Raw genomic sequence first — 12,771 nt, forward strand, 5'->3', positions numbered from 1 at the left:
TTTCAGGCTGAGCCAGATTTATTACTGATGAAATTCATACAAGGCAAAATGACGTCTGAGTCAGCTAGTTATGCTAAAATAACTAGCTTCTCAGGAGATAAGCAATTAAGGCTATGTCAAGGCTAATGTAAACTGTTTTTTTAATACTTAATAATTTATGAGGAAAGATGTGTTTTTATAAAGATACATCTCCAGTAGTGTGATGTTAACTGAAGCCATATGTAGTGTGGTAAAACTAAATTTAAAAATATGCTAACACTGCAGTGGAGGTTACTCATAGAAACAAGCAACATGTCCAAATTATTGACCACTTTTTTTAACCTAATTCATGAAACCACTATTAGAATAAATAGGATCCTGCCAAAAAAGTTATCTTGTTTGTTGACCTAAAGCCTTTGTCTTCTGTCATGATCAGAAACAGAGAAAAAATATTTTTTGTAGACTAAAGATTCTCAAAACAAAGTCAAAATGAAAAACGGACAACAATAACAATATCTTCTACCAGGCTAACCCAAACAGTTTTATAACAGTTCTATGAATTCTATATCACAATCTCTATTTTGTGAGTGTGCAGGAAAATTAAAGATCAGAATAGTTTTTGCATTAGAAACAAAAAGACTTATTCAAAGTCTGCAAAAAGTGTTTGTCAGAGGTAATGAGACAGCTTGTATTTATATAACTCTTTTCATAAAAGCATCCCAGAGCACTTTGCCTTTAGGAGGAAACCACTTAATCTCCACTGAAGGGTAGCTCTACCAGGGAGACACACAGTGGCCATTCTGCACCAGTAGCCTCACCTGGGAGACACACAGCGGCCATTCTGCACCAGCATCTCCACTGCACAACAGGTCAGGGGGAGGATTAAGAAATAAACCCACCAGGTGAATTAAAGGGGGACTTTAGGGAGACCAAACTATATAGCCCGGTTTACAGCTCTACCCTTATGAACAACATTTTGTGATCTTTAACGACCTCTGGTCAGGAACCTGTTTTCACTGATCTTCCTCCAGCCAGTGTCCCTGCTCGCTACATTATGGTGCTGGTTTGGAAGTTCTAGTCCAGATGGAAGAAGTGCACCTACAGTACTGCTCAACCAGCACCTCAAACTGCAACCTGGTCTCTCCTGGGGTTCTCAGCCCCCAGTCCTGACCATGCCCAGTCTGGGAGAGCTTCGGAGAAGGAGGTAATGCTGCTGCTAAGACAACGTGCCAGGCTTCTACAAGGGCAGGTGCTGTCAAGATGCTGAGACAAAAGTAGAACAAAAGTTAAATACCCAAGCCTGCTCATCCCTGCAGCACTCTGGAAGACATGATGTTTTACTAACAGTGTCATCCTTACAAACCTCAGCAGGCTCAGTGCCATGATTTGAAAAGGCTGCTGTGCTGTGAATGTAAAGGGGTTGAAAAGAAAGAAAAGGACAGCAAAGAAACTGACTTACTGGTTCACCATGGGCTCCTCTCTCACCCGCATTCCCTGGAATCCCAGGTACACCCTGAGGAAACAACACAAGCACATCAGGCAAAAAATATGCTGGATTCTTTGGAAATGTATTTCTCTGTGTACCTCCGTATGTGCTCCTAAAGTCAGGAGCATTACCTCTGCCCCATTACTCACCGTACTATGTGTACTATGATGGAGGCAGAATCGTTTGAATACAAACTGTAAGAATCTGAAAATATACCACTGAGATATTATGTCTAGCTCAAACAGAAGCTACTGAAAGGATCCAACATCTGACAACTCACTAGTACATAAATGTCTGTTACTCAGAAGATATTCCAGTGTAGTTGCACCTGTGTTTGTGGGCATTACGTGCTCCAGTTTTGTTTGCCACACTAATGCAAATCAGAGTTCCTGTGACAGCAATGGAAATCTCAGTGGAATCCATCCTCCTCACCTGTTATTGCAAAAGTTTTTAACTAAACCTTGGCATATTTCACTCTCGTCCGACAGAAAGTTTAAGGGTTTAGTGATGCTTGCCTTTAAGCTATTACATTTTTAATTAGATTATACAATTGTAATGTTCTTCAGGACAGGTTAATATTGCCTTCGCCTCTGTTGTGAGCTGACACTCATGAGACCTCTGTATGTTTGATCTAACTTTATACTTACCACTTCAGAGATGTGTTTTTCATGTTTCAGATAGATCAGAATAATTTATAAATTAGCAGGTACAGAGGAAAGTGCTGTTCATACATAGTAGTTTCCTATTAGTTGGAAACTACATATTACTGGACTGATGTCTTTAAGTCAGTGTCCCAGGGATTCTCAACTGTAATTCATCTTTAGATCATGGTTCAGCGTGTTGAATATACTGAATGCCATGGTATTCAAAGGCAGTGTTAAAAAGGATAATCATTATATAAGTAGAAGTAAGCTTTGAGAACCCCTACCTGAAACTAATTTTTTGAAATAACATAGCAGACAATAACATGTCATGTCTGTCATTCAGAAATGAATCAAGTAGGATGTTTTAGAAGCTGATGTGCTTCAGAAATGAAACTGAATGACAGTGTTTGTTCATGAAGGAATGTAACAGACAGCGGACAACCCACACTGAATATCCAAATCCAGTTATGTTTCGATCAGGAACTAAATAAAGCACTGTTAATGAGCTGTAAAACTGCCTTCATACTCCAGACAGCAACTCCTAGAAACGGGAGCTCAGACCTGGGAGCTGTGGGAGGTTCTCCTTTGCCAAGGGCTCTCCTGCTTCGTCCCCAGTGTCCAGCCTCTGCAAGTTCATACTGTGTTCCCTCGTTCCCTTACATTCCCAAAGACACTGGATGTGTTTGGTGTATTAACCTGATTGTAAAAATTGTCATTGACCAGAAGGTCCAGTGAGTGAATTACTCTTTCTGCTGTAGTCATTTGGAAAATCCTGAAAGCACTCCCAAATGGCCTCAGAAAAGCAGGTTTTATTCTACTATATGTCACAATGGGAAAAAACTCTCTCATGTCAATGTCCTAAAATACTGTGGAATGCATTTAATAGCTCAGCAAAAATAAATAAAATGTTATTTCCATTTCCACAATAAAATGAGAACCTTTGTGCTCATGGGTGAAATTGTAGCCTTGCCATGTGAAGGTTTGTGTCAGGCCCTTACTATTTCACTTTGCTAGATTTGTGTTGACTTTGCTCACAGTGTTTTATGGAGCACATGCTAAATCAAAGCCAGAGACTTCACCTCTAATATGGCATCTCTGATGATCTCTAACAACTGCTCAACAGGCTGTGATAAATATCTGCAAGTATTGTCACCAAGCAATTTCTGCAGGTTCTAGCTGAACTGCCTTTTTCTTAAGGCACAGCAATCAAAAACAAATAATTATTAACTAAACCGGGTTATTATTTTTAGGAATTTGTTTAATTTAGAGGTAGAATTGAATTGGTTCAGAACGGGTGTGATTGCAAAACCTATTTCTGTTTTCTACAAATTAACAGAAGTTACTTAGAAAATAATTTTGTTAAAATAGAACTATATTATGATCTGCAATTCACTAGCATTCATGCCTTCATGCAAAATTAATAGAAATGCTAACATTTTTTTTAAATCCAAATGAAATGAAGTTGGTCTAAGGCAGTAGATTTAAAACTACGAACAGGACTTCTAGAAATACCCACTAGATGTCACACTTGGTGCAAGAGAAGTTGTGCTCTGTGCTGTTCACATTAGCCAGAGACCCAGGACAGTCCTGCACTCTATGTGCACTGCATTAACAACAGGGCTCAGCCTTTTCTTTTAGTGTCTCAGTGTGCTGACAGACATTCCCTATTCCACCATCAAAGCCAGGCTCCGTGCTTTGCGGCAACTCTGTGAGCACACTACACATGCTGCGCCGTCTGGACGTGGAGAGCAAGAAACCGGAGCCAGTTGCCGTGTGGCTCTTTGAACGCAAGATAACAGCAGTTTATCGAAACTCCCACTTGTTCAAACTCCCGATTTGTCTGTCTCTGCCCTGAATGTTGATTTACTTTTCCCTTCTACCCTCACACCATGTCCACAGCTTTAATCCCCAGTTCTCTAGGAGCACGACTGCATCGGGAAGAAACAAAACGAGAATGGAATGCAATGTTTTTCAAATGGAAAGAAGAAAAAAACCACAATCATGCTTTCTGAAATCACAAATGTTGCATCTGATTTGCTGTGAAAGGCACCGGTGAAATTATATTGCTCCTCTTAGTTTACCCAGATTTCTCTCTATTAAATTTGTAGTTCCTACATTACAAAAATGCCAGCATAGCACAGCCCCATCACCCGTGCTTTTCATGACTACCTGACATTCAAATCAAAGCTGTCTGAAGGCCTATGAAGGATATGGAGATTCAGCTGGGATTCTCATTAAGGTCAATATAGCTCTTAAATGGGCTATCCTGGGGACAGATCTAACATCACACCCTCCCAAAAAAGAACAATAAAAGCAAAATGAAAGTTAAGATCCTGAAGGATAACAGGCTCTATTAATGTTGCACTATTAATGTTGTACAAAATGACTTCTTTACACTAAGACCAGATGAAACTGTGTTTTCTCCAAATGTCAAGTGAGTTTCCTTGTCTCCTTTTTACTACAACAACTCAGGGCCTTTCAGCTGGAATTTTCCTATTGAAAAATTGAAATAGCAAGCAAGCAGCTCGGATTATACTACGGATGACACCTTTCTTGAGAAGACTGAGTGTTTCAATGTGCCCAAGGCATAGCATGCTCACATTCACACCTGCAAACTTGAACAAACAAAATGTAAAAGGTGTCTGAGACCTTTTTTACAAGTACTGGAATAATTTACTTTACCGGAATCCCAGGAAGGCCTCTTTCCCCTGGATTTCCAGCTTTTCCCTAAGGAAACAAAAAACAAGTTCCAGTTTAAAAATGCAAAATGAGAGCTGAAAGAATACCTTTTAAAAAAGAACTGAGTTAACACAGGCTACAGCAGTAGATTTTGTGTGTGAGAAGCAAAAACTTTGTTAAAGACCCTGGAATCCTGCCGATATCCTGGTCGTAAAGCACGTACCTGACTCAGCGTTTCCCACATTACAAGTTAGAAAATGGACCAGATCCCAGCATATTGCTCACACATGACCAACAAGAATGCAAGAGTGCCAGCAGACTGTTTTTGTGAGCGCTTGTGATTTATTGAGGCTAAATAAAGATGGGAACTGGGAAACGATCGATCCATTACAAAGGGACACACCCTGTTGCAAAACCTTTTTGAAAACGCTGAAAAATGGGTTATATTTTTAGAGAAAGATCTTGAAAAATTCAAACAAATGTTCACAATTTATTTTAATTCCTTTTTTTTATGATGCCCAGTATGGAAAATACTTTTCTATTACAACATCCTGCAATTGATTCAGGTTTTTCAGTAAAATATGTATAAAGTTTCTCACTTTCCATGCACAGCTCCTCCCAATGCAAATGAGAAACACCATAGAAAAAGAGGGTCAAATTTTCATGCTGTCAGAACCTGACACTTTGCTTCTCCAAGCAGACATTTCCTCAACACTGAGTACATGTCCTGCTTTACACAAGCTCCCTGACACATCACAGTCCTCTACTGTCTCCCAGAAAGCATTTCACTGTGTGTAACTTGTCTTTTTAATGTTGCGAATGACATTGTGTACCACTGGGCGCATGATGCTTGGAGTCCTTCAAAACAATCAGAGGTCTCTTCCACTCTTGTATTGAATAAAACCAGTCTGATCTAACCACAATGCAGAAAACAGGCTAAATGATACGCATGGACCCCTTTCATTCTTCTATTTCCCTCTGAGATAAAAACCCATGAGTAAAAGTCTCAAGTTGTATCATTGAAAATTGTTAAGCCAAGACTAGGGGATTTTTCAAATAATTTTTGTCATAAAGCAAATAGCAGGACTCCATTAAGGATGTGAAGAGGTCAGTTTCTACCACAAAAAACACTCTCGGGGCTCATGTTCCTGTGGGGGTTGAACTCTTAAGAAACAAAGACATGATCTAAAGGAAGTTCACATAACTAACAGAACAAATCTAATGTCATAGTCTTTATCTAGTGTCCACATCACTGTCTTCTCACAAGTCATATGTAACTTGTTGCTTGATATTACTTTTGAGTCATCAAGCGATGTTGTATATAAAGTTATATGGATTGAGTTAGTTCTTAAAGCCTGGCAAATGTGAAAGAGAACTCTTCTGGTCCAGCCTTGTCCCCTCAAGACCTACAATCTACAGCAATCTTTCCCAAATGGTTGAGTTAAAATTAAAGAAAAAAAGCAGACTTTGCTGTGGACTGCGTTTGGCTTGATAACATTTTGTCTTCCTTCGTCATACTGAAATCGGGCCCAGAAAACACAAGAGACACACTGGACTTCTGAGCATCTTGTAAGACTTCAGCACATCCAGCAGTTCACTCACAATCAGGCCTGGCTCTCCCTTCTTCCCAGACTGGCCTTGCTCTCCCTGCCGTGGGAAAAAAAAGTATTCAGTCTTGGGCCCAGCAGACTTATGTTCACTCAAGTCAGACAAGCAGTTCAGAAAAAATCATACTCTCTTTGAAAGTGAGAGGTGAAAAACAGAGTATATACTGTTATATATAAATGAAATGTCATTTTGGTCATTAAAACACATTTGGACAAAAAAGCTCTTCAGACTAAATAATGCCAGATTAATTTAACCATGAGGCACTAAACTGTATTTCTCTGTTGTTGCTACACGGAAGCACAAAGTACAGAGGACACTGTGGGGAAAGAAAGACACTTTTTCCTATACAGTTTGAAAACGATAAATGAATGAAAACAGTTACCTTAGTACCTTGTGGCCCGCGTTCGCCTGGTGGGCCGTCTGAGCCTCTCGGTCCCTTAAATACAATGAGACAGTGAACTAATTACAACTCCACTCTATACCCTCTGCTGTTCATGTCTACACACGTGAGGCTTCTTCACCGAACCTCCAGCACGTTGTGCAATGCGCTCCTCTGAGACTCTGCGTTTTTATAGCGTAATGCAGATTTTAAAACATCGCTATACTGTACATTTCTACTCACCATTGTGGTTACATACAACATGTGTTTATCCTTAAACAGAGACACCAACATATCTGCTAAACTCCTAAAAGAGGAATAAAATCACTTTGTTGGGATGAAAGGCAAGAATTTTACTTCAATTCATATCTGTTTCGCAGAGTCATATGACAGCAGCTGAAACAACAGCAGTGATCAAATGTACACTAAAAATAAAGAACAGAACCAATCTCTGACATCCACACTGACTTCTGTACAGTGCCCAGGGTACACTACAAGCACAAACAACAGATCCACATCTCCTTGCAGCCTGAGATCCACTGGAGACAGAAATCAGTCAGTTGTCTCCATTTTCTGTTTGCCCTATCTGTGGTCTCTGGCCTGAGTCACTCAGCCACTTAAAATTCTTCTCCCAGTGCTTGTGCTGGAAGCGTTCGAGAACAGCTCATCCAGGCTTTTCCTTTCCATCCTTCCTGCCAAGCCTGCTGCTCGGCCTCGTCCACTTTTACAGCCAAGAACAAGTCCAGGGTGGAGGGAGGCACCAGCCCAACAACCTCTAGCAATGATAGCAGCAGCACTGCTACAGTGGAAAGGAGGGTAGCTGAGGGATGCGTGCCTTGTGAATTCACACTCATTACTCCTATACTCACTACAACTGACCCTGTGAAAACACTGGAGATATTTCCAAGAATGATTTCCTCAAAGCCTGAGTCAAATATTCAATACACTTCACAGACAGTGAAAGGGCCTTATTTCCAATTAAGCCACACACTGTGAACTCCAACAAACTGGTTCAATAGCTTGGGTTCAAGCTAGAGTACACCATTCTTGAGGTTTGTTTTAGGACAGATCTTATAATATTGTTTCAACATCTGCCACCCTTGCGATGATACATATTTTATATGATCTTCTGTCACTCTGTCACTCCTGCGTGAAATATTTAAACTGTTGGAAACTGGCAAATAAGCAGTGAGTACTGCCAATCACAGGAGTTATTCCTGAGGTGAGAAATTAAGATATATTTAAAATCCGTCATGAAAATTGCCTTTTACTGAACACAACTTGATATCTGACCTCCACCGTGATGTTTGCATTTCAGACAGGCAGCCAATGTTATTAAACTCAATATCCCCTTTAGTTCAGTAAAGCACTGAGATCCCACATTTCCAGGGAGAATCATCTACGAGAACACAATCTTGATTTGATCTGCAAGTTAAAAATAACTCCGGGAGCTTGCACATATCTGGGTGTACTGTATTTGCTTGAGAATTCAACCAAAATCCTGGTGAGCCCAGACTCGGGGCTAATTACTGTCTTCACTTCTATACTTCTGATATACAGGTCTTTTAATATTTATTACGGTCTTCATAGAACTGTATACAAGTCTTCTAATATTTATTACTGTTTGCAGGTATACAGGACTGTATACAGGTTTTGATTGCTTATGGTTACCTGTTGACAGTGAAATGGTGTCTTGCAGTGTCACCATCCTGTCCTAGAGTAGGCAAGTAAGTGCACTGCACTGACATATAGACTTTCAGGTAGTCTAAAATTCTGTCATCACCAATCACTCATGAAATTAAGTGTAATATACATTGCTTGTCAAATTATAATCTGACTACCTTTCATAGGTTTATTGAATTTAGAAGTCATCCAAACTAGAAGATTTATATCTAAAGCTGTACAGAGTTCTTTAAGCTAAACTTAAAATTTGAAGATGATCTGAAAGAATATGAATATGAAGGTTAAATAAAAACATTATACAGATATGACATTTTGGCAACAGATTTTAGGCCTTCCTATTTTCCTTTGCAGGCTAGATCAGCTCTTGCTTTCTGGTATTTTTGCTGCTTTTCTTTTACATCGGTCTGCTTTCTTTTTGTGCTGAATTCACAATCCAGATGTGGATGAGGTAGCACCATCAGTATGGTATGTTGAAAAGCCCTGGGGTCCAGTGTCTTTTATTATTTTATTAGTGATGTCAGTTATTAAAGGATGCTTAAAACCATGTTACAGTACATCACAGACTGTCTTAACAACAAAGTGCAAGTAAGACCTTTTACATGAGTGCCCAACTATGCATGTTAGTGTTACTCATCCCGTAGATGCCCTGTCCTGTGTCCCTATCAGGATTTGTGGAAGTCATTCTGAAGAACATGTCATCATCAATCATGGAAAATGTTGGATGGAAATAATATTCTCCAAGACAATGTCTTACTCTTCGCCCTTTTGGTCCAGGAATACCAGGAGATCCTCTCGATCCGGCTGGCCCCTGTTCACAGAAATTTGGGAAGGCCCGTTTAGTAAAATTGTTTTAAAAACAGTTTAGAAAGACATATACTGCACTACATTTGAGGGACAGTGACTTACTGGAGGGCCCTGTGGGCCGACATCCCCCGGGCTGCCTGGAAGACCTGGGTAACCCTGAAACAAAATGCAAAGCACAGCCTGTGAGACGACAACGACACAATCCCTCAGCAACAACACAATCTCTCAGATAGATTCCCTGGAGATTAGATCCATATACCGTAGATTCCCTGGAGATCAGGTCCATTAGCAAATAATTCTGCCCCTCACTTAACACTATGAGTCTGATTTAGCAAATTAATTTGTCTTAAACATTAAATAAGGAGAGAAAGGTGGGCTAGAAGCCAATAAGGCCAAAAAAAGAAATTATAGTTTACAGTGTGACACTGAACTTGACTTTAGAAACGAATTGGTTTCAGAAGCAACGTAAAAGTGGCCCTGTGTATCTCCGTTCATGCTCAAAACCGGTGAATTGTTTAGCCTTGTTGCATCATTAGCAATGTATTTCACAAGGTACTGCAGGTAGAAAGGGCCCAGGACTGAATACCTCCAGAAATCAAGCAAACCTCTCTTCTGCTGGCCTCAGCAGTGCTAAACTCCCCACATGACTTAGTAAATACATCCCAGAAGCTCTCTTCAGAAAGGTAAGCATGATTTCAGATTTGTTTAATGTGCTTTTCAGCCTTTGCCAAACAAACATTTATCATGCTTGTGTACTTGACATTTTAAGTCCATCCTCTGACTCAGAAAGTTTAACATAAAGGGATAGAGAGGCTTAGTGCCTTCAGAATTAAAATTGACTTGGGCATCCAAATGTTTTGATAAGCTGAGCACCACCACATAATATGATAAGTGAACTTTCACATTTTAACTGAAGTATTATCAACACTAATAATTGCTACTTTCTACTATATAATATCAATTTGACACATTTTCCATCAACTCAAGGCTATACAGTTACTCTTGAATCTCCTGCAGCATGTACTGTATATGAAGCTAAGTCTTCTTTGCCCTGGATTCTCCTCACCATTCTCTTAAAGCACTGGATAATACATGCCAAAACAAACACTCAGCATGCTCCATTGTCGTAAGTCTTACTGGTTAATTTAACACAACCTCACTTTGGTTTTCCCTTACAAAACAGCTGTGTTGTGGACAGGCTCTGCCAAATGTTCATGATTCTGACAGACAGAAAATTAGCCAGCAAGGGCAGACACCCAAAGCCACGGACTGCTGTTATTCTGAGGATCAGCCAGTTTGTAGTGAAAAGCTGCTTCCAACCGATGCTATATTAATTTGGAATTAATATTACCTTGACTAGACGTCTGGGCTTAACTTGATAAACCTACTACAACACAGAAAAAAAATGTTCATTTCTTTCTGTGTTGTTTAAAACTCTCAAATGCCTCGAAGGCAGGAAAGGATACGAAAGCAAAGCTGAAGACAAGCCACTCTTATCTTCTGACAGCCTCACATCAGATGTTCAATCAGAAGCAACTCCTTTATCAGCCAGACTGTCAGCACTTCACACAAATCACAACAGCAGAGAGTGGAAGAACCCAGTCAGGGCCGACAAAAGTCCTGCTTTCATTGACTGGCCTCAATCTGCTGAGCGAATCAGTGAAGAACGTGGCCCCTCGCAGCCCCTCGTGTCCCCAGGACTCTAACAGCTAGCTCACAGGCGAGGAAGGGCCCTCTCAGAGGTGTCGCCATTAACAGACAGCATTTACGATGCAGGCTACACGAGCAGACAGTAAGCTGTCCGAGCCACGTGCTGCTGTGCACGATGAAACTCGAAGCCCCATTCTGTGGTGAAGCTGTTCAACCTCGTGTCTTACCCTGGACCCCTTTTCACCTGGAGGACCCAAGGGACCAGCAGGACCTCGGTCACCCTAAAAATTTAAAACAAAAGCCACAATGAGACAAGCTTGAAACATCACAAATCCCGTCTTTAAAGTCAGTAAATTCCTGATCTCGGTTTTTGCAGCCCTTGACGTTATATATAGTAGACTGTTTATGAAGAACAGCTCTTTGCCCAAGCATACAAGTTTTTTTATGGATCATGTAAGAAACCTGGCAATCTGCTCCTTACAATGAAAATCTTTTTTTAGCAGATTTTGTTTGTAAGTATTACCATATGTACACGCTCTAACAGCTGTGGGACCAAAAGGGGAAAGTTTACTTGCAAAATATTATTGTAAATTGTGGTTGGAAAGATAAACTGAAAGGTGCATAAGTGGGTTAAATATGAGCAATTTATAGATCTGAAGGAATTTCATGTCTGAACGGACTGACAGGCTGTGAAGACAGATCCAGGCAGCTGCTTGTGGTGTTGCAAATCTGCATCAGCTATTCTGTTTAAACAGGAATATCCTGGGCACATCTGGGTGTGTGCGAGAGAGACGGTGAGGCTCCCGCTGAAAATGCAGTTTCTGTCATCAACGGGATGACATTCTCCATACCGCATCACTCACACACACAAAACACACAAGCTTCCTTGTCTATCTGACGGCCTCTAAACATCGCTCTCTGGGGGAGTCTATCAACAGCCTGGGGCGGCATGAAGGCTTGTTTTCCATTAAGTCATTGCAGAGACTCATCCACATGGCGAGAAATGTCCGGGGATACACACAAAAACCATGGTTCATGCTAATGCACACTCGTATCAAAAGAAATTTATCACGGATTAGATCTCTGTAATTTCAATTACTAGTAACTTACTGAGGCCTAATTTATCTTCTCATTCCTGGATACTTTACAGCAGTTCTGCATATGATTACAGCATGTGCAGCTAGCACTACAGTATTCATGTCAGACACTGTCCACCTGCAGTTTTTTTTAAATGTTTAAAAAGAAACCTTTTCTAAACATTTTAAACAGTTTTAGAAGATGTTAAAATGTTTTTCTTGCTTTCATTTACTGCAGCTGTTTTCTTGTAATGCACCAAAGAAAATGAAAAGCAGCTAAATCTCTTGGAATCATTGGAACTTTCCTTATTATGATATTTAGACCGTGGATGGATCAAGGATGTATTTATTTTTGATTTACCATAATTATACTGCAAAATGGCTTAGAGTGCACTTAATGATTATTAATCTCCATCGTGCTCTGTTCCTTTGAGTATTTTGACAAGTGCTCAGCCTAGAGCCAGTGTGGTTCAGTATCTTCATTTGTTTCTCATTTGTTCTCTCTGGACAAACACGTCGTTCCCCTTGTGAACATGGCCAATGATGAAAGACCCTGGGAGTTGTAGGGCAACCATCAGGAAGAGCAGCATAGACACCAAAAATACCTTTTCGCCATGGACTCCAACCAGCCCAGAAGGTCCAATTAACCCAACAGGCCCCTGGAAGAGAAGTACAAAAGGACTGAAAGACTTTGCTCATGGTGCCCAATGCCTTTAAAACTCTGTGATGCTGCATGATAGAGTGCTGCAATGGGCTGAAGAATATGTTCCTGTTTTTTATTTG

The 12,771-nt window shown here is 40.4% G+C and overlaps 1 protein-coding gene across 1 annotated transcript in view; it reads right to left on the reverse strand.

The window, feature by feature from the left end:
• Positions 1-12,771, reverse strand: part of col24a1 (collagen type XXIV alpha 1) — a 105,218-nt gene that overhangs the window by 29,747 nt on the left and 62,700 nt on the right. The window contains exons 25-32 of the mRNA XM_088597661.1: positions 12,594-12,647; positions 11,140-11,193; positions 9,365-9,418; positions 9,213-9,266; positions 6,779-6,832; positions 6,391-6,435; positions 4,792-4,836; positions 1,439-1,492 (exon numbers count right to left, since the gene is read on the reverse strand). Coding sequence (XP_088453787.1) covers positions 1,439-1,492; positions 4,792-4,836; positions 6,391-6,435; positions 6,779-6,832; positions 9,213-9,266; positions 9,365-9,418; positions 11,140-11,193; positions 12,594-12,647 — 414 coding nt within the window. The remainder of the gene's footprint in view (positions 1-1,438; positions 1,493-4,791; positions 4,837-6,390; positions 6,436-6,778; positions 6,833-9,212; positions 9,267-9,364; positions 9,419-11,139; positions 11,194-12,593; positions 12,648-12,771) is intronic.

This window comes from Lepisosteus platostomus, chromosome 11, assembly GCF_059453375.1.
Source record: "Lepisosteus platostomus isolate fLepPlt1 chromosome 11, fLepPlt1.hap1, whole genome shotgun sequence".
In the NCBI taxonomy this organism is placed as follows: Eukaryota; Metazoa; Chordata; class Actinopteri; order Semionotiformes; family Lepisosteidae; genus Lepisosteus; species Lepisosteus platostomus.